This window comes from Hordeum vulgare, chromosome 2H (assembly GCF_904849725.1).
Source record: "Hordeum vulgare subsp. vulgare chromosome 2H, MorexV3_pseudomolecules_assembly, whole genome shotgun sequence".
Classification (NCBI taxonomy): domain Eukaryota; kingdom Viridiplantae; phylum Streptophyta; class Magnoliopsida; order Poales; family Poaceae; genus Hordeum; species Hordeum vulgare.
The window spans coordinates 504693620-504715312 of record NC_058519.1 but is presented as its reverse complement, the minus strand read 5'-3'; the positions used below and the strand labels follow the sequence as shown (position 1 = coordinate 504715312).

Here is a 21693-nt window from a genome sequence, read left to right as displayed (position 1 = left end):
GTTGGCTTGCCCTCCTCCATATCTAAATCCTGACTCCGCCACTGAAGATAAACATTGTCATTGGAGGATATTTCCTCTCTCACTAACTTTTGATCACCCAATCGAATAAAGCCTTGGTTGCAGAGAATTTGACAAGGCCTAACACACCGGACAGGAGGGTAGTATGCGGTTATGCATTGATAACTGCTGACAGTGCCAATTTGGTTCTGAATTGTACTCTTGCATTTGTTACTATGAGATGATATCCTTACGCGTTGCTGTGGATTTTTTTTTTTTAAAAGTCACGAAAGTTACTAAAAACATCTATAACTTATGGAAAACGAATGGAAGCTTATAAATGAAAATAAAATAGAAAATGTATAAAAAATGCAGTAAAAAGAATGTTATTTTTAACAAAAAAGTGAATGTAAACTACATATATATTGTACATACGACTAACACATATATTAACTTAAAAGTAACATGCATGAATTAATGATATGATACTTGCATGCATAGAATAATAAAAAAATGATGTAATTTATGACTTACATGCGTGGATTACTTATGTGAATATACGGTAGTTGCATGTATAGAAAAAATAGATAGTGGGTTGTAATTTTTTACAAATAGAAGATTCCGGCACATTTCACACAGCGATCAATTTTTTCATCATGGTTGACGCTGTGATCCTTGTCCCTCCATACCTACTCCTATAAAGGAATCATGACTTTCTCGTTTACTACGGTTGGAAGCTCCTTACCCGAGCTTCACGTCGTTGGTGGCCTCGAAACCCGTCCACAGATTCAGCTCGGATCGAATCAGTCCAAAGTTTACGATTTCACGGCTTCCCACACTGGCAAATACTAGTACTGATATGGTACTGGTACAGGCATCAGTTCACATCAAATTGTTGAAGCCTTGATCTTGAGATGGCATAGCATGTCCTCACCTCCACTCCACCGTTGCCCTTGATCCACCGCCACTGCACAAGAAAAAGCAACGTTTTCAGCTGGGAGTGGGGGTACCAAAGCGACACTGTGCACGGCAGCGAAGATGCTGTAATAACCCCGGAGCTGCGAATTGTTCGCTGACGACGGATGGCCCAACGTGCACAAGGGCTGCAACTGCACGTAGAATTCTCCTGCAGACAAGGTTTGACCCACCAAATCCCACCACTGGAGCAGCAAGCAAAGCAAGACGCGGCTCTGGCCTCACGTGAGACCGGAATTTTGCCCCGCCCCACCAAATCAATCCAGTCAGTCAGTCCGCACGAGTCAGGGCCCGAACAACCCGCACCCATGCACGATGCTTCCTTCGTACAACAACAATCCCCACTACTCGACGCGCCGGTCGGCACGCACCCGGGCATGCATGCATGCCACTGTCACCGCCTTTGGTCCGATCCGTTCCGATGAATTCAAACCCATCCAAAACCTCCACCAATCAGGCCACAAACACCAAGAAGAAGAAAACTTCCGCGGGTTGACCACTCCCCGGCCCCCGCCTGCAAGCGCGCGTCCCACGACCCACGACCGCCATTTGCGGCCCTCGCCCGCGCCACACCACTAAACAAACCCGACAAGAACCCACTCTCTTTCCGTTGCTAACCCATGACCTCACTCCCCCCCTCCCCTAATCTAAACGAAACAGGACTATTAATCGCGCCCGCCCGCACATGTTGCACCGGGGCCATCTTCTAAAATTCAGACGGTTCCACCGCCACTGCCACGGCAATTCTTTTTCCTCGGCAGCCGCGCCGCCCGCGTGCGCGCCCGGGATGCTCTCCTCCAGGCCGAGGTGAGCAGAGCACCGCTGGCCAGTGGCCACTCCACTCGGCGGCCATGCCCGCCCTCGCCCCGCCTCGCCGCCTCAATAAGATCCTTCTTTTGCGCTCTTCTTTTATTGTTTGACCGCCATAGAGTATTTAGTAACGCTCCGCGATGCGATTCGGGTTCCCATGAGCTGTGATTCTCCGCCGTGCAGATCCGGGTCCTTCGAGGCGGGGCTCAGGGCGTCCTCCCTCTCGCTCTCCAAGCCCTCCCCTCGGTTCCACCGCACCCGCTCCACCGCCGGCGCCTCCAAGGCGTCCCCCTCCCCGGAGGTACGCGCCAGCCTTACGTTACCTTCCAAGCATTTGCCCATCGCCAGCTATTATATTTCTGCTCTGTTCTTGTTTTAACGGCGCTTCTTGGTTTTACTGTCCGCCCGGCAGAAACGTCGCGGCGTCACCGGCGGCGGAGGCGCGATGCCGACGCCGACGCCGGCGCAGCAGCTGGAGGAGGGGCTCACGAAGGAGCGGGGTGACAAGGGTCGGGCGGTGCGGCTTGAGGAGGAGCTGAGGAGCGAGCGGGAGGACAAGGATCGGGTGGTGCGGCTTGAGGAGGAGCTGAGGAGCGAGCGGGAGGACAAGGCGCGGGCGGTGCGGGAGCTCGACGAGCATAGGAGGAGCGATGGCGGCGGCGCGGAGAAGGCGCAGCTTTTGGAGCGGGAGGTGGAGAGGGCCAAGGAGTCGGAGCGCAAGATGCTGGAGTCGCTCATATACCAGACCAAGCAGCTGGAGCAGACCAAGATCAGCCTCGAGGAGGCCAAGCTGGAGATGGCCACGCTGCAGCAGAGCAACCGGAGCCTCGAGGCCCGGCGCGGCGTCATGGACCAGCGGAGCGTCAAGGACCTCGTGTTCGGCGGCGCCGACGAGGAGATCAGGGCGCTGCGCGGCGAGCTCCGGACGGCCATGCAGGGGGAGGAGAAGAGCCGCAAGGCGCTGGACGACCTGTCCCTCGCGCTCTCCGACGTCACCATGGAGGCCAAGCAGGTCAAGCGCTGGCTCTCCGACACGCAGGCGGAGCTTGAGGCCGCCAATGCCGAGGCCGCGCGGCTGCGCGGGGAGCTGGCCGCCGCCGAGACCCGGCTGCGGGAGCAGCACCGGTGCAGGCTCGAGGCCGAGGAGTCGGCGGCCGCGTGGGGCGACAAGGAGCGCGTGTTCCTCGAGTGCGTGCGCGCGGCCGAGGAGGAGGTGAACCTGGCGCGCCAGGAGAACACCAAGCTTGTGGAGTCGCAGCGCGTGATCCGCGACGAGAACGCCCGCCTCCGCGACATCCTCAAGCAGGCCGTCGGCGAGGCCAACGCCGTCAAGGAGTCGCTGGAGCTCGCCCGGGTCGAGAACGCGCGGCTCAACGGCGTGGTCGCCGACAAGGAGAGCGCGCTGCAGAGCCTCCGGCAGGAGTACGAGTGCATCAAGGTCAGCGAGGCCGCCGCGCAGGGCAGCCTCAACGAGCTCAACAGCCTGCTCGCCGCCACGACGACGACGACGTGCAGCACGCCCGCGCCCGTGGCGCCGGAGTGCGGCTTCGACCAGCAGCACCTGCCGAACGGGCTCCTCGTCGCCAGCGCCAAGGGGACGCCGGAGACGGCGTCGCGGCGATGGATGGCGGAGAAGCCCAGGACGCCGAGCGGCCGGAGCTACTCGATCGGCGAGCCGGGCAAGTTCAAGGGCGTGGGCTACTCGCAGTCGGCGAGGATGGGGAACCTCAACCCCAAGGACCGGATGTTCGCGTCGCTCAGCAACATGGCCGACCTCAAGTCCGCCGCGGCGGACGCGGCCATGGACGACTACGACGACGAGTTCGACCACATCGACGAGAGCCACTACGTGGACATGGACCACCCCATGAACGGCAAGAAGAAGAGGCCGATCCTTCGCAAGTTCGGGGATCTCTTCCGGAGGAAAAGCTTCTACAAGGCGAATTTGGCGCCGGTGCACACTTGAATTTGATCACCCCATGTAATGTAATGTAATGTAATGCATCTAGTTTTGATTTGTTCATCTAAATACTACTTACACGACTAATGAGATATTCTTGCATCTAAGTATCTAACTGTTTCTCTCCTTTTGCGTCGAAATTTCGAATGGTTTGTAGAGTCGCTGTCACTTGTCAGACCTACACTTTTTTGGCTAAAAGATGAACGTATTGACATTTCTCGTGTCTGATGTACATGCAGGTTGAAAAGATGGCATTTGAAGGGGACACGGTGATGCCATTAGTACAAGATGCAGCCCCTGGCAAGTCTTGACGTGTGTAGTTTTTTTTTCCTTTTACACGTGAGTTTCTAGAAGCACCAAGGAAAGTCAAATCTCGCCATTTGTCAGTGGTTTAGTGCAGGCAAGTCAAATCTCGCCATTTGTCAGTGGATTAGGGCAGGTGCTGTTAACGGTAATAGTGGTCGTTGATCAGAAGAGGAATGGCCACCGGAATATGAATACATGATCGGAGCCTTCCTTCCACGTGACAGGCATAGCTCTGGGCAGCATTTTGCGAATTTTGGCACCATTGTTTTGCCTCGGTTTGCATGTAATGTCAACAGAATGGACGCATACCAGAAAAGGTCTCGGCTCATACGTAGTAGGAGTACTTGAGTACTCTTACTAGTCCAGCTTCTGAATTGTCGCTTCTTTTGATCTTCATTCTTCTCTCTGACTTGACTTTATCCTGGATTCACTCATGCGGTAGCCTCGTACCATTTCAGACCAAACGGCAAGCAAAAATCTGGACGTGCAAAGTGGCATGCTTTGCTGGTTCGCCAGCTCGACCTTTTAGTTCGTCACAAGTTACCCATCCCTTCTTTGGAGTTTGAAATTTTGGTTGCGAACATATACAACAGTGGTTTAAAATCGAACCTTCTGAACCAAGCATCATTGTGGTTTAAGATCAACTCATCTGGAAGCACTCGTGACTTCTTTCCATCTGTTGGCAAGGAGTGAAGTCTGATTTAAACCCTGAGAGTGTAAGCCGCGACGTAAATGGACCTCCACCTCTAAATCTCTGAAGTCTGTACCCTAAACACCTCAATCCCGGTCTGATTTAAACCTTGCTGGCATATCCAAACGAGGAAAGGTCGATTTGGTGGGATTTCTTCCATCCTGGCTCCTGTTGGTGGGTCCGACGCAACCTCTCCATTTGGTTGAGCCGGACCATCTCGATTTCCGTACTCTCCATTCGCCCCCTTCCTCCCCCTTCTCCCCCCGCGACGCATCAACTACTTCACCTATCCATGGCGGAGAGGACGACCATGGCGTGATCGTGGCTTAGGACGGCGTCGTAATCCGTAGCAAAGAAAAAGGTGCGCCCAGTTCTTCTCCTCTGTCAAGTAGCTTTTTTTTTGTTCTTCGATTGGCTAGGGTTAGGGTTTTAACAGGGGAAAGTTCAGTTTTTGGGGGGCTCAAATCGGTTGATTACTGGTGTTTGTAGTGTTATGATCACACCAAAACACTAAGAATGAATGGTTTTTGCAATGTAGGTTTTCGTTTAGGAAACATGGACCGAGCCGAATTGTTGAATGTCAGATTTCATACAGGGGGACAGTTTGTGAGAATTGGGCCTAATCTGGATTATGTTGGTGGAGATGAGGCAATGTTAGTCATTGAGAGGGACAAACTCTCTTTTCCTGAAGTCAAAGGCTTTCTTGCAGATCATGTTGTAGTTAAAGAAAGCATGAAGTTCTATTTTCTGATGCCTGGCAGAGAATTGGTTAATGGATTGGTTTTTTTGTTTGATGATGCTGGTTGCATGAGGATGCCAGATCATATCACAGATGGTGGTGTAGCTGACATATACGTTGAATACAATGGCGAGCAAGATGAAGAGGGGGAAGAAGAAAGTGGCAGTGATTTTGAAAATGAAATGGATGGTCTGATTGAGAGTGGAAGTGAAGATGGTGATGTTCCTTTTGTGATGGCTGCAGATGATGATGTTCCTGTTGTGATGACTGCAGATGAGACTGATTTTGAACAAGTGCTAGTTCCAAATGAGACATGTGTGATAACTGAAGTAATCAGCAGCCCAATTAAGAGAATCAGTATGACACAATTAGCTGCTCAAGGTTCTCAGGTACTGAATCCTACACAGATCAATGGAGCAGAGCATGGAGTAGAGCATGGATCAAAGCAACCAGCAGAGCAAGCAACAAAAGTTTCAGATTCAGAAGAAGATGATGATGACTATGTGCCCCACAGTGATGATAGTGGAGAAGAATCTGAAGTTGTGGAACTGAGAAAACATGCTAGGAAATTCAGGAAGAAAATGAAAGATTCAAAGAAATGGATTGAAGGTGAATCAAATGGGGTTGTACCAATTGATTTTATAGCAAATGTTGAGGAGGTGGTAGGAGAAATGGAGTTTTCTTCTTCCGATGAAGATTACTCTTATGATGAGGAAGAAGATGGGACTATGGTGAGGACGAAGAGAAAGTACACTAGGTTTGACCCTGATTCTGATATTCCACATTTCACTTTGGACATGGTCTTCAGAAGCAAGAACCAGTTTGTAAAAGCTGTGAAGAGATATGGGCTAGCAACAAAAAGGAGCATTTCTTTTTTGAAGTCAGAGGAGTGCAGGGTGAGAGCTCAATGGGGATGGCCTGGTTGTCCCTGGCTTATTTAGGGTGAGAGCTAAAGTGATAGCACAGAGATATGAGCATTTTATACTTGCCAATCCAATGTGGAAGATAGACAGCATAAAAACCACTGTTCTTAAGGATATGTTTGCTGATGTCTCTACTTTAAAGTGCAAAGCAGCAAAAAAAATTGTGCTAGGGCAATTTTTTTTGATGTTTTGGGCAATAGCCAAGTCAGCAAACAGGGAAGATTTCAACTACAATAAGGCCAAGCTAGCTCAAGAGACTCCTGATGGTGCAAAGGACATAATGAGGACTGAGCCAAAACATTGGGCTAGGGCATTTTTTCCACCTGGGTCAGCTTGTGAATCAGTTGACAACAATCTCTGTGAGTATTTCAACAATGCCATCATAGATGCAAGGTTTTTTCCCATCATTTCACAACAAGAGAAGATAAGGAAGAAAATATTTGGAAGAATTCAGGAGCAGAGAAGCAAAGGTGCTAAGTGGAATGGTACTATTTGCCCTAACATTTTCAAGAAATTGAAGACCAGCATTAAGATGACACAGTATTGTGAGGTACTATGGAATGGCAAGGATGGCTTTGAGGTGAAGCATATAAAAGGAAGAAAGAGAAGATACACAGGATATGCTCATGTGGATATTTTCAGCTGGCTTCCCTTCCTTGCTGTCATGCTATTTGTGCTATCTACAAGAGTGGAAGAAAACTTGAGGATTATATTGACAAGTGCTACTCCATTGAGACTTTCAATAAGATATATGAGCATTGTTTGCAACCTGTTGAAGGTGAAGAAAACTGGCCAGTTTCTGAAAAGCCAAGGCCCATTGCACCTGGATATGTGGCCATGCCAGGAGCAAGAAAGAAAAACAATGATAGGAGGAGAGAAGAGGGAGAAGCACCAAAGGGAAAGAAAATGAGCAAGCATGGAATTCAAATCACTTGTGGATCTTGTGGGCAGAAGGGCCACAACAAAGGTTCTTGTAAACAAAATCCAGATAGAAACAAGAAAGCTAAAGCAGATCTTGCTAAGAGAGGGAAGAAACTAAGGGCCAAAGAGGTATATAAACTACTACAAGAGCATTGTGATTATATAGCTTCATTTGCTCTGTTTTTGCTCTGTTTTTGATCTTTATATAGCTCCATTTGCTGTATTTTTGACCACTGTGATTATAACTTCTTGCAGCAAGGAGAGACAGAAGCTATACAAAACAGGGCAAAAGCAGGTGCATCAAGCTCTCAAATTCCTCCAACAGCATGAACTACTACAAGAGCATCAGCTACTACAACAACATCAGCTACTCCGAGAGCATCAACTCCTCCAACAGCATCAGCTACTCCAAGAGCCTCGTCTCCAACAAGAGCATCAACTCCAACTGGAAGTGGTGTAACACAAAGCAGTACCACAGCTGGCCAGAAGAGAGGAAGAAATCAGGGGGGCTTCATGGCTTATTTCACAGCAAGTGGGAACTACTAAGTTCTTCATGTATTATTTCACAGCAACTTGTGCTTACTTTGGATGTGTCAAATGAGTCTCAACCCTTAAACTATGAAACTAGTGCTTATTTTGTACGCTGTCAAACTATGACAACATTGATGCTTATGTGATGTTGCTGCAGAAACCATATTTATGTGTCAAATGAGTCTCAATTTTCAGCAGTTCATTTCATTGCAACATCATACATTACAACCTCCATTGTTCAACTATTAGGCCAACAGTAGCCCTGCAAATAAACCTGTCAGGAATATTACAACAGCATACATTACATACTTATATATCAACACCATCTCATTGCTATCACATCTAGCCCTAAGCTCCAGCTCATTCTTCATCTTCATATTCATTATGTGCACATTCTTCATCTCTAGCTCATCTATCAATGCAACAACCTCTCCTCCAGCAGCATTAGCACCAACACTCTCCAAATCCCAAATTTTGTCCCGAAGATCTCCCAGCAATTCACGCAAAAATGGGCTTGTTGCTGTGTCATGCCAGTCAACGAATCCACACGCTGATGTTCTCTGTTGAAATCGAGCAAAAAAGTTCAGAAAATGCAGAAAAAGTTCAGACAAAAAAGGGAAAAAATGAAACATACCACACAAGAGTAATATCTCCTTCCTGGGTTAGCTAAACTCCAGGAAATCCACCGCGGCGCCTTACTGCCGCAGTTGCTGCAGTACTTCGGCGGCGAGTAAGCCATTGGATCCTCACGATACGGCACCGGCGACCTCTTTGCCGCCATGCTCCCACCTCTGCTTTGATGGCCAGCCCCGTGGGAGGAAGAAGAAGCCCTCGAGAATGACTACATCGTCCCCGCGCTGTCGGCGAGAAGAAGCCCTCTCTGTCGCCCGATGAACCCTAACTTCGATCTGCAACAGGTGGTGTCTGGAGTACTACTTCGCGTGGAGAGAGAAATAACTGATGGCATCGGCCCACCAACCAGCAAACCAATCTGCCACATCAGCAAATCCCCTCCTCAAATACCGTCAAGGTTTAAATCACACCGGGATTGAGGTGCTTAGGATACAGACTTCAGGGATTTAAAGGTGGAGGTCCATTTGCGTCGCGGCTTACATTCTCAAAGTTTAAATCAGACTTCACTCATTGACAAGGACACAAGTGTCGAGTGTCGGTGCTCACCTGTGCTTGGTTCAGAAGGCATGATAACAACCACACGAGTTACACCTAAATAGCTCAGCGCTCCGGGTAGGTAATCTGAGTTGTACGTCGCGGCTTGGGTGCTTTGCACATACATCATGACGCGAGATATGATTCATTTGTCAGTTATTTAGTGCTTGCGAACGGAGCTTCACGGTTGGGCGGTGGCGCTGCATGACAATCAGAAGCTTCTGAAGGCTCTGGAGTCCGGACCGGAGACGGCAGAGGCGCATCGCACGCCACGCAAGCATATCCTACGCCCACTACCCGAATGTGATTGGTATCCGTGAGATAACTCCCGATCACTGTATGATATGATCTGTATGATATGATCTATGCCTCGGTCGGTGGAGAAGATCGTGTGGCGTGCCGTTGATCAAGGGCCTAGGCCCTCTCGAGTGCGCGGAGAATGTGTGTGTCGAGAACATGAACATTCCCTTGCTGGCTGCTGGATCACATCGCACTAAACCCCACCACTTTGATCCCGGAAGATCGCTACGCTGGGCACGACAGGACACGGTGCATCCAAGCTACTGAAATGTGCTCAGCTATGCGAATTAAGCTGGCGTTGGTGTCACATGATCAGAAAGTTTATGGGAGGAGTCTGATTGTGTCGACGAACCTGACGGGCCGGGGGCGTTGCCGGTTGCCATCACGACCAGACACCTGTCCAGCACGGCAGTGGCATGTCATTTGGCATAGCACCCCCTCCGGCACCGGAGGCAGGAGCACGGCGAATTTCATTGTCACGCCGAGCCACGGCGCCCGTCCTGCAAAATTGAGGAGGTGACGAGAGAGAGACACCCATGTTGTGGCGGGACTGGCAAGTTTGAAGCTTTGCATTGGTGGGGCGGAACAACATGTCTCCGGGATTCCGATGGTCCCGGCCGGGGCTCCGGAAACTTTGGACGGAGGGTGAGAGTGACACGAACTGGGTGCGGAGAAGAATCGGTCAATCGTCAGCGGGGAACAATGGGGATGGGAGACCGTCCGGTCAGGGCAGGCCGCAGGCCAGGCGTGGGGATGGGTAGAAAGAAACAAGTCTGGTTTTCGCGCGTGCCGAAAGAACGGCGAGTCTTTTTAAGGGCCTGACTGCACCAGTGCATCGCCCTTTCGTGCAGTCAGCGTTGTCCGCATTCGGCTCTTTGCCGACCTGCATCTTGCCAATCCTATTAGGGCATGTACAGCGCTGATTAGTCAGCCGTCTGTATTTCATGCCAGCTAGGATTTTGGTCTACCTGGAGGAAAGAGAAGAAGGATAAAAGGACAGCCCGTCTGTAGAATTAGCTACAGTCTGATTCCATAATAATCGTATCTTAAGGCCGGCGTTTTGGCTGTTGCATGAGGGGTGTCTAAAACCAACAGTTTTTCACTTGTGCGAATCAAATCTATTGGCTGCCGTTTCTCCGAAAATTTAGGAATTGTATAGACAGGTGAATAGACAGAAACGGTGTCTATATTGCGGTCTATACTTGACATGGCATGGTGTTATAGATAAAACGTGTCTAAACAATTATACATGCCCTTAGACCAACTTCAGCGCATGCCCGTATTCTATCTCGTTTGAAGTAAAAGGGGCACACAAGGTAGTCCAATGCGGGCGTAAGTAGACATTTGTCCGTTTTGTGTTCGCTTTTGACCCACCTGACTCAAATTTGGTCCGGTTTTAAGGTGAAATGGACAGCGCGCGGACCCGCGCGCTTGCCCTCTCCTGGCCCGTCCGTCGATGGCACAAAGCAGCACGACCTTCCCGCCCCCACGCCCCATTCCATTTTATTTTCCCTCAAAATCCTCCCACGCCCAGCTCTCCCCTCTGCCCGCCACCCTCCCACCATGAACGATCCCCCGCCGAACTTCGGCGACCCGACCGTCGTCACGGCCACCAAGGCGAAGAAGAAGAAGGCGCCCCAGGGTACGAAGAAGCCACGGTCGGAACTCACGCCGGGGGAGATCGCAAAGCTGGACGCGGAATCGGCCAAGAGACGGAACCGACGGGCGAAGGCGAAGAGGAAGGATGTCGCGGCCGCGTACGCCATCGAGCTCGCTCCGTTGGAGGCCACGCGACAGAAGGCCGATGCTCAAGAGAAGGAGGACATCGTCAGCAAAGCGCACACCCTCCTCATGATGGGGTTGTGCCGTCCGACGAGCTTTGCGGCTGCGCCCGTCGGGCCGGCGAGCACAGGTTCGTCGATCGTCCGGCCTCCGCAGTGCCCCTCCCCGACGTCGTCGACCACGCCATTGTCGCCCGGTTTCCCTCCGCCAAGGTGCCAAGCCCAGACCCGTTTGTCGGTGTCGCCGGAAGTCAGCGTGATCGCGCCGTCCACGTCGCGCCCTTAGGCCGTCATCGACCTCAACGTCACGCTGGGGTCCTGCAGCGGCGGCCGTCGAGATGCAAAGAAAGCAAGCCCGACCCCCGTCTACGGCCACCATGCCGTCGCCCCGTGTCGTGTTCGGCGAAATGCCAACACCAACGGCCGAGGACCCCTTCTACGACCAGTTCATGGAGAGTGTTATCTTCGAGGGCCGTGGCAAGGCCTTTCAGACGGGTAGGCAGGGCGGGACCTTCGATCCGGAGGAGACCCCGAGTCAAGATGGCCGCGGCGAGTACATGGCCGATGAAGACTTTGAGGCCGACCATGGCGACTCGTGGCATGAAGAAGATGACATATATTGTGAAGGTGATGAAGAAGAAGAGGACGACGTAGATATTGCGGGCGGTCCATTGTTCATCGACAAGCTCACCCAAAGGGCGGAAGCTCAAATGAGGAAGAAGAGCATTCGTACGGGATCATACACACAAGATGAGGACAAGTTGATTTGAGGAAGTTGGAAGGAGATTGGCCAGGATCCTAGAGTCGATGCACAACAAAAGGGAATTGTTTTTTGGACAAGAGTTCACAAAACATTCCATGAAAGAAAGTTGTTTCCGCCCTACCAATCTACGAGCGATCGTAACATCAACTCGATTCAAAAGAGGTGGTTGTTCATCCAACAAGAATGCAACAAATATTGCGCCGCACTTGAGAGCGTTGAAGCACGTCCTGTGAGTGATCTTGGCATCGGGGACATGGTATGGCCTCTTCTCTTTCCTTTGCTACTGCCGTGCCTCGACCTCCTCTAGGATTAATTGTGTTTGAATGTCCAATTGTTGTTGATCATGTAGGCATTTAAATCTTTGGAAGCATTCAAGGCCCGACACAACCACAAGCCATTTACTCTCATGCATTGTCGGCAAATCATCAACAATTTCCCTAAGTTCATAGATCAATACCGTGAGCTTCCAAGGAGGTGGAGAAGGTGAGGCGTTGAAGAGGCCGAGGGGCAAGACCAACTCCAAGGTGGACGACAAGCTTGATGCGGCATCGTATGCTTTGCATGAGACTTTGCATGGCATGATGTCTCAGAAGGAAGTGAGGGACGAGAAGAAGCGACAAGGCAAGGAGGAGCAAATGAAGCAATACACGGAGCTGCAAACAAAGAAGCTTGAGGTGGAGGAGGCAGCCAAGAAGAGGAAGATCGATATGGAGGCGGCGGCCACACAGAGGCAGCTCGACATCGAGGCTGCCAATGCCATGACCAGGTAGAGGCAGATCGACATCGAGGCCACCAATGCCGCAACCAAACTAAAGGAGGTGGCGCTGGTGATCATGAGCGTTGACTTGAGCAAGATGAGCGAGAAGACAAGGAGCTGGTTCGAGGCCTAGCAGAAAGAGATGTTCGACGCGGATGGCCTGAACTAGGGCGTCAGATCGGTCTTGGCCGTTCTTTTTTTGGAGGCTGGCATGGTGAGCCGGTTGCTGGCTGTGTTGCCGGCCACCGTCTGTGTTGCCGGCGGAAAACCTTTTCTTTTTTGAAGGCCGGCTGTGTTGCCGATGAGGACATGTAGGCTGGCTGTGTTGCCTGCGTGATCTAGGGTCGCTTTGCATGAACTATGGGCCATGGCTATTCGAATGTTTGTGTTTGAAAATGAGGCGAACAAGATGCGGCCAAGGATGTGTCCTTGCGTTGGGCGCACGACCACCGCATCCCAGAAATGGCTCGGACACGACCCCATCGCCCGCCCCAAACTGACAGAATCCCGGCAAAACAGACGTTCGGATGGGGTCGCGCGCTGGAGTTGGCCTTAGGAAAACTCCTACGCACGACCCTAAATGAACGTCTATTTTATTCGGATTTTATTCATTTAAATAGGACAATGAGATGGCATCTGGCCTGTTTTCTGGATGCGTTGGTCATGTGCCCAAGACAGATGCATCTTGATCGCGCGTGGTCCGCTACGGTCTATAACTATGCAATAAAACAAACATTGCAAAAATAGTTTTAAATCAATTTTACAACCAAATCAAAATTACTCATGATCCATGTTCAAATAAAAAGCACAAACAAATAGTTTATTACAACCCAATTGAAATTGTCTTGAATTAATGAAAATCAAATGAACCATTGATACATCTACTAGTTATCAATATGAGTCCACATGTGCTAACCAAGTCATCGTGAAAGTGCATATGAGTATGCCAATCACGCATTTCATGGTAAAATTGGGTAACTGTTCAAAGGTTGCCGATACTTGGTGCGAAGGCTTAATATTTTCACCCTGAAATTCAAATCCTTGGTCGAAGGCATGATCACACAAGCAGTGATCACCCCTCAAAGTTTCTTAGTGATCCAAGGCAGTTCAGGGTTTTGAGCGATATTGCATCGTGATTGGAGCACACCAAAAGCACGCTCTACATCTTTCCTAGCACTCTCTTGCATTTGGGCAAATCTCTCTCTCTTCTCTCCTTGTGGTTTTGGTATTGCCTTCACAAAAGTTGACCACTGAGGGTAGATACCATTAGCTAGGTAGTACCCTTTTTTGCAATGGTGGCCATTGATCTTAAAGTTGACATCTCGAGAGTGGCCTTCTGCAAGCGTTGCGAACACCGGTGAATGCTGAAGCACGGTGATATCATTGTTAGAACTAGCCATGCCGAAGAAATAATGCCAGATCGAGATATCTTGATATGCAACCGCTTCTATTATGACAATGGAACCTTTCAGATGCTCCTTGTACTGCCCGTGCCAAGCAAATGATCAGTTCTTCCACTTTCAATGCATACAGTCTATACTACCAAGCATGCCCGACCAGCCTCTCTCGACATTGATTGCCAACAACCTCTCTGTATCAGCGGCATTTGTGTGTCTCAAGTACCTAGGGCCAAACACTCCCATCACAGCCTTCCAGAAATTGTACATTGATTGAAGGCATGTGGACTCAATCATAAACAAGTACTCATCCACAAGATCGACTAGAATTCCATTCCTGTCCGAAGAGACACAAACACTGCTTGCGTGGGAGCAGGCTATGGCACGGGGAGTGTTCGTGGTGTAGGCAACCTGGGAAGTTACCGAGGAAGACAGTCGGGAAAAACGGGTAGAGGCGACGGAGGCAACGATGGCGGGGCGGAAGGAGGGGTGGAAGGAGGGGAAGTGGAAGAGAAAAAGAGTTCTCTGCATGATGGGTGGGCGAGGGGAAGACAAGGGCGTGCATCCCACTCATCCGCGGGTTGTCCGTTTTGGCGGAAACGCGTCCCAAATTTGGGCCTAGGATGGGGCGAAAATGGACATTTGTCAATTTGCTCCTGCGCATTGGGCTGGGTTTTGTGTCCGTTTAGCCCGGAACAAACGCGAACATACGATTCGGGGCCATGCCAACTCCAATGCACGACCCCAAATGTACGTTTGTTTTGTCTTGATTTTGTCTGTTTCGATAGGGTAATGGAGCCGCATATCTCCATCCAACTCTCTCAAATCAAAGAGTCATCATCTTTGTTGTATGATCGAGTGCGAATGCTCTTGCCCCCTTATTTGTGCCTGGATTCTTTGGGTGAGCTCATCGATGAAGATCAATTGCTCCTGCACAATGTCGACCTCTTCTTCCTCACTATCATAATAGATGTCCTCATCATCCTCATTCCATGAGTTTCCATGGTTGTCAGCCTCTTCTTCTTCGTCGACTCCATATTGGTCACGGCCATCTTGGCATTGTGTCTCATTGGGATCGAAAGCATGGCCTTGATTGAACGTGTTGTCTTGGCAGTCGACGTGGAAAGCCTGTTGCCAGTGTCAAAACCGGCAGATCTCGGGTAGGGGGCCCCGAACTATGGATCTTGGATCGATGGGTAACAAGAGACAAAGGAGACGATGTTTACCCAGGTTCCGGCCCTTTGGATGGAGGTAAAACCCTATGTCATGCTCTTGTTTATATTGATGATGGAGTATCGACTACATAGTTTATCTACCTCAAGATCGTATGTTGTGGTCTAAACCCTAGGAATAATGATCATCCCTTGTCCTATGAACTAAAACCCTCCAGTTTATATAGATACTGGGGGTACCAGGGTTACACAATGTAGGTTACATCAATAAAAACACATGCCAATTATAATCTTGTCGAACGGTGCACTCCAAGTCTTCGAAGAGTCCATCTTGGATACAATGTTGTGTTGTAATCCACATTCCTCTGATAATTATGGGACGACCCAGGAGTCCGGACCATGAAAGTCTCGGGGACCCCTTATTCCCGGACTCCCTCAGTAGCCCCCGGACTGGCCTCTAATGTCGTAGTATTGATCTAGTGCCTTCACGCGTCCCAAGTCTTTGGCCAATGGGGGAGTTGCCATCATCCCCTATGCTCGGCTGACTCGAGTCCAGCTTGCGCCGCATTCTTGATTGTAAAAACATCGCATGGCCCACAAAATTAAATTATCTTCTACAAGGTTAATCACACCCCTCGATTCTTATGCGCCAAGAAGAGATAGGCGGTTCCAATAATATTTTCACAAAAAACCCTCGCGCATAATGGGGAAAACTACTTATTACATAAGCGAGGTGCGCTTCCAACAACAAACCTTGTCCCCCAACCATCAAGAAGAACACCAGAAAGTCCAGAGACATGGAGAGCGATCCACGCTCCTCCTCGTGCCCTCATGGCCCTCTCTCAGGCGACTGGGTAAGCTGTTTTGTCTCCCGTCTTCATTTGCGTGAATTAGAGGTGCAAGGGTATCTCCCTTCCTCAGATCTCGTGCCTTCACGTTCCGGATTAATTTTCGTGAATGGTGAAGCTTTCGCACATGAATTCCCTACTCCTCGCAAGGATGAGGGGGTATGTTTTGTTCCCTTCCTCTTACAAGGCTTGGGCTTCCCCATTCACCCCTTCTTAAGGGATTTATTAGAATTTTACGGGATTAAACTCCACCACCTCACCCCTGGATCCATTCTTCACATCTAGGGCCTTGTTACCCTTTGTGAGATGTTTCTGGGTTGTGAAGCCCATTTTGATCTGTGGAGGAAGTTTTTTTGCCTCGTCTCCGGAACTCAAGGAGGGGCAATTTGTGAAGTAGGTGAAACCGAAGTGTGGCACGTAGCCGAGACTCGACATCCGGTAGGGACCCCAAAGGAAGCCTCCGAACAATGGACCTCTGAATGGTTTTATATTGGGGATGTTCCTCTATTCGATCCTATTCGAAGGGGTCTACCTGAATTCTCAACTGCTCCCATAAAGAAGCGATTCAACTGGCCCCCGAAGAGTCCTTCCGAGGACGACACTTTGGAAGTGAGACAGTTGGTTGCCAAGGTGAGACTGTTGGCACACTTCAAGCTGGCCATTATTGATGTGATGGTCGCGACCGATGTTTATAGCATCTTCAAAAAATATCTCACCCTCTTTGGCATTATAATGGCTCAAGTGATGCCACACGGTACAAACGGGTAAGTCCCGCCAACCAGGCAGCGACGGCTACTATGTTAGCTCACCTCTTCAAAGGAGAAAAGGAAGACTTCATTAGCAGGAGCACCAAGGAAGTCTACTCAAATCATAACCCCATCGAATGGGTGAGTATAAACCTACTTTCCTATTTTAGATTTTCCTTTATAGTAACTTCGGCAGATTGAACCCTTGGAACTTTTCAAATAAGAATGGAGGCGCTGGACAGGGCCGGTCCTGATGTTCCACGGACCCGGGGCAAAACCGCAATCCCGGCCCCTTCGGGGTCCTTAGTATAAATAGCTAACTAGTAGTCATAATATACAGATAAAAAAATCAAACAATATAATTAAGTGCATCCAAAATCAATGTGCATATATCACTTAATGTATTACATACTACCTTAAAAAAATTCTCTAACATTCTAAGAACCAAAATCGCAAATGATAGTATCAATATCAATTTCATTAAGCATTTTTTCTCAATGCATAAAGTTGCCAAGCATTTAAACTAACCATCTCCTATCACGCAGCTCTCCGTTGCTCATTTTTCTTTAGTAATGGCTATACGAAAAATGTCGTAAATTTTCATCCAAAGGATATGTAGTACTTTCTTCTTCCCTTGTAGGGCCCTTTTCCACTAATATGTCCATAGCTTTGTTATCAAGACTACCCCAATTGCTTGGATCATAGGTATCCACAGTAATAATCGATTCCTCATCAACACTAGCAAATTATGCCGAAGATGAATTAAATATGGGCACATGATCACGCACATTGGTATCATTTATGTTGATGTCAACATCGTCTTTTGTAGGAGTATGACCGTCATCTCTCAGATTGGCATTAGTTTGGTCATCCACAAGAACTATCGTCAACTCCTTTGGATTTCTTAAAGTGCTCGTGTTGCGTTTATAATATTTAAAAAGGGGTCCACTCAATGTCTCTTTTTCCTCATCTACCTCCTAATTCTTTTTTTCTTTTATGACTTCCTAATAGATACTTTCTACCCGAACCCTTGTTGAAATAGAAATAAACAACTGGCTTTTATAATTAGCACAAAGCTAATTAAAATATTAGATTAATTATATAAGATCTTCATATAATATCATGAAAAAATTTGGTAGGGCATAGTATAGTACCTTAACTACCTTCTCTCTATAATCTAATGTATCTATGTGTGCTCAATGATTTGATGAACCAGCCAACAATTACCTATTAACTCGTTAATTGGGGGAATCAGAAATAGAAAATAGGAAGAAGAAAACTAGAACAAGTGAGCACGTGAGGGAAGACTGAAGATGACAGACCGCGGACAATGAGTAGAGACATACCTACGGCGCCTCGACGGCACACCGCGGTAGTTGGCTTGTCATAGCCCGCAAAGCGCACCGATGCTGTTGAAGACGGTGTCAACAATTAGACGAGGCGAACAAATGAACAACGGTTTGTAGCCAGAGAATCTACAATCGGACCCCTCAAACCCTCCTCAAACTCTCGCGCAGGCCGCCCGGTCACTGCATGGTCACAAAAAATCGACCCAGACGGGCCTCTCAAACCGGCCTCAAATGCTCGGACTGACCGACACCCTCATTTCCAACCCAAATATGGGGCAGATATGGGGGAACCCAGGCATGCCCTCCATGTCGTACTAATGGCTTGGCCCCACGCGGGCTCACCGGGAAACCCTACGGTCCAACGGGTGAGGGAGTACTATATTAAGGGGTCCTCGGATGGTCGGCCCATGTCTTAGAGGCCAACCATATGGGATGTATTATTGAATACCGGACTGCATGGTGACTTTGTGTTCAAGAAGGAAAGCTCCGAAGACTGGCATGTCATCCAAGTTGAGTAGGCTAGATCGGCGCATCTATCCCCGGCTGGAGGTCGATTGTATGTAACCCTACAGATCCTTGGTGTCTATGTAAACCAGAGGGTTTCATTCGCATAGCCAGGTTGACTCATCTAGGGTTTAGCTCATACGATCTCGAGGTAGATCAACTCTGTAATCCTCATATACCATCATTATAATCAAACGGGATGTAGGGTTTTACCTGCTCAAGAGGGCCCGAACCTGGGTAAATAATGTCTCCTTCGTCTCCTGCAACCCATCAATCCAAGGTCCAAAGTTTGGGACCCCCTACCCGAGATCCGCCTGTTTTGACACCGACATTGGTTTTTTAATTGAGAGTTCCACTGTGGGATTGCCGGAAGGATTGATGGCCCGCTTAATTGTAAGCGACCAAATCAGCAAGGGGGACATCTTTGTCGCCGGGCAGGTTCTCATGTTCAGCAGCTTCATGCTGCGTGCCGAACCGACCGGCCGCCTTGGCCACAGTGTAGGTTTCGTCCCCGATCAGGAGATAAGGATCGAAAACCTAGAGTTCTCCGCCGACTCCCGGGGCAATCTTTTCCCAGCTAAGATCACGGTTTCGCCCGATGAGATCCAAAATCTTGAAGCTTTGGCTTCGGGTCTCTTGTCCGACCATGACCTCGGTTCCCTCTTCGGATAGTTGGATTCGAGCCTGGATCCGACCTATGCGCTTGGGCAACTACAAACGGCCATTTCCGAACACGCATACGTCATGGAAGATATGGTCATTAGCTCTAAACACCATCAAGAGATCGATCTGGACAGCCTCTCGATGTTAAACGAGATGCTCAACCAGATCCAATTGTTGAAAATCGCAGATGTCCCAGACCTGGCCTATACTCGTACCGGTCAGATGTCGATTGCAACGACTTTTACGATCCACCCACCACCCACTTGGTAGACACCGTCGAAGACTTAATCGACGTGTTGGATTACGCCTTCGAGGAGGTCGAAGACATGACTTATATGACCGATGACCTTGCCCGTGTAAATACCGGGTGATGGACTGCCACCTACACCTACGACGTCTACATGGTGGACACACCCAACGGCAACGGCGATCATATCCTCGTACCACAAAACGGCGATAAGTCCGGGGAAAAGCCATCAAAGAGCCTAAAGAAGCGTAAACAATCCAAGGTGAACAAACGAAGGGTGACCATACATGGCACCGGGGAGAATACAACCCAACAAGACACCAATAACCTCAGAGCTCTCGAGCAAACACTGAAGGACCGGAACAAGCCCGAAGGCCGGTCCGATCGTGACAACCCAGATGTCTGAGACGATGACAACTACCTCCCTCCTGATGACCCGGAGGACAACTTGGAGGCTGAAGACTTCATAGTTCCCGAGGACCCTAAGGGACAGGAACGGTTCATGAAACAGCTCATAGCAACCGCCCGCAGCCTCCAGGCGAAGCAACATCGGTCCAAGCCGAAGAAAACACTATCAACAATAGATGGACAAAAGTACTGGTAGCCGAAGAAGGATATGGCACCGAGAGGCCGGCACAAAACAAAAGCTACCCACACAGGGGCGTGCTGCCTCAGCTCGATGACACGGGCCTAGAGCATGTGTCCCCCAGGCACACACACTATGACCAGACCAATCGACCACCTCGAGGGCGCGACAGAGCGGGCGAAGAAGACGATTATAGACCCGAGCCTCGTTGCAGGGAAGGAAAGGAACATGTGCATCCCATGGGCAGACACGACCTACGTCATGACTTGGACAACAGAACAAGTCGCAACAGATCCTTCTACAAATCCAGAAGGTACTCTCCCACTCGATGGGATGGAGACCGACCTCGGTTTACCCATAGCAATAGAGACCGGGAATCATACCAGACACAACCAACAGCCGACCTCCGGCACAGTATAGCCCGGGTCAGAGGCGCCACTCACCCATTGTGCTTCACTGACGAGGTCATGTAGCACCAATTCCCGGAAGGGTTTAAACCCGTGAACATAGAACAATACGACGGGACTACGGATCCTGCCGTGTGAATAGAAGATTTCCTTATCCACATCCATATGGCCACACGGGATGACCTCCATGCCATCAAATACCTCCCCCTGAAGCTAAAAGGGCCAGCACGACACTGTCTAAATAGCTTACCTGAAGATTCTATCGGGAGTTGGGAAGATCTTGAAGAAGCCTACATGTCTAATTTTTAGGGAACCTACGTCCGGCCACCGGACTCCTACGACCTGAGCAATGTCGTCCAAAAACAGGGCTAGTCGGCCATTGAATTTTGGAATAGGTTCCTAACAAAGAAGAACCAGATAGTGGACTATCCGGATGCCGAGGAAATAGCCTCCTTCAGGCACAATATCCGGGACGAACGGCTGGCTCACCAGCTCGGCCAGGACAGGCTGAGAACAATGTCCGCCCTCACTTCCCTCATGACCTGCTTTTGCGCTCGTGAGGACAATTGGCTAGCTCGGTGCGGCCATAATGCAGAAGATCCCGACACCTTTGAAGTTCGGGATGGAAACGACAAGCCAAGGCGAAACAAGACCAAATGCCACCACCGTAACGGTTACGCTGAGGACACAGTCGTAAATGCTGGCTTCTGCAGCTCAAAACTCGGATAGCGGAAGAAACCCTTTAAAGGGAATAGGGACGGACCAACTCCATTAGATAAAATTATGGAAAGGCCCTGCCAGATCCGTGGCACCCAAGACAAGACCGCCACCAACACCAACCGTAATTGTTGGGTGTTTAAACAGGCTGGCAAATTAGCAGCCGAGAAACAAGGCAAGGGCCCACGAAGCGAGGACGATGAGGAGCCCCGCGATGCGAACACTGGGGACAAGAAATAGTTCCTCCCAAAAGTTAAATGAGTAAATATGATATATGTTACTCACATACCAAATAAGGGGAGGAAGCGAGCCCTTCGGGAGGTATAGGCCGTAGAGCCTATAGCCCCGAAGTGCAACCCATGGTCGGGTTGCCCGATCACCTTCGATCATTGGGATCATCCGACCAGCATCCGTCATGGAGGGTCAACCGCCCTTG

At 49.6% G+C, this 21693-nt stretch overlaps 1 protein-coding gene across 2 annotated transcripts; it reads left to right on the top strand.

The window, feature by feature from the left end:
* Positions 1-1573: 1573 nt before the first annotated feature.
* Positions 1574-4385, top strand: LOC123426874 (WEB family protein At4g27595, chloroplastic-like). Of its 2 annotated transcripts, XM_045110774.1 has the most exons (4): positions 1574-1779; positions 1966-2083; positions 2195-3763; positions 3982-4385. In XM_045110774.1, the coding sequence occupies exons 1-3, from the start codon at positions 1658-1660 to the stop codon at positions 3746-3748; spliced, it is 1794 nt and encodes a 597-aa protein (XP_044966709.1). In that variant the 5' UTR covers positions 1574-1657; the 3' UTR covers positions 3749-3763; positions 3982-4385. The 2 variants fall into 2 exon arrangements, with proteins under 2 accessions (XP_044966709.1, XP_044966708.1); XM_045110773.1 differs by lacking the exon at positions 3982-4385 and having other exon boundaries at positions 1577-1779; positions 2195-3852.
* The last annotated feature ends 17308 nt before the right edge of the window (positions 4386-21693 follow it).

Bases quoted from the DNA above. Each gene is read 5' to 3' on its own strand.
- LOC123426874 (XM_045110774.1), top strand. From the start codon at position 1,658: ATGTTGCACCGGGGCCATCTTCTAAAATTCAGACGGTTCCACCGCCAC. The intron at 1,780-1,965 runs GTGAGCAGAGCA...TCCGCCGTGCAG, and splicing joins ATGCTCTCCTCCAGGCCGAG to ATCCGGGTCCTTCGAGGCGG. The intron at 2,084-2,194 runs GTACGCGCCAGC...TCCGCCCGGCAG, and splicing joins AGGCGTCCCCCTCCCCGGAG to AAACGTCGCGGCGTCACCGG.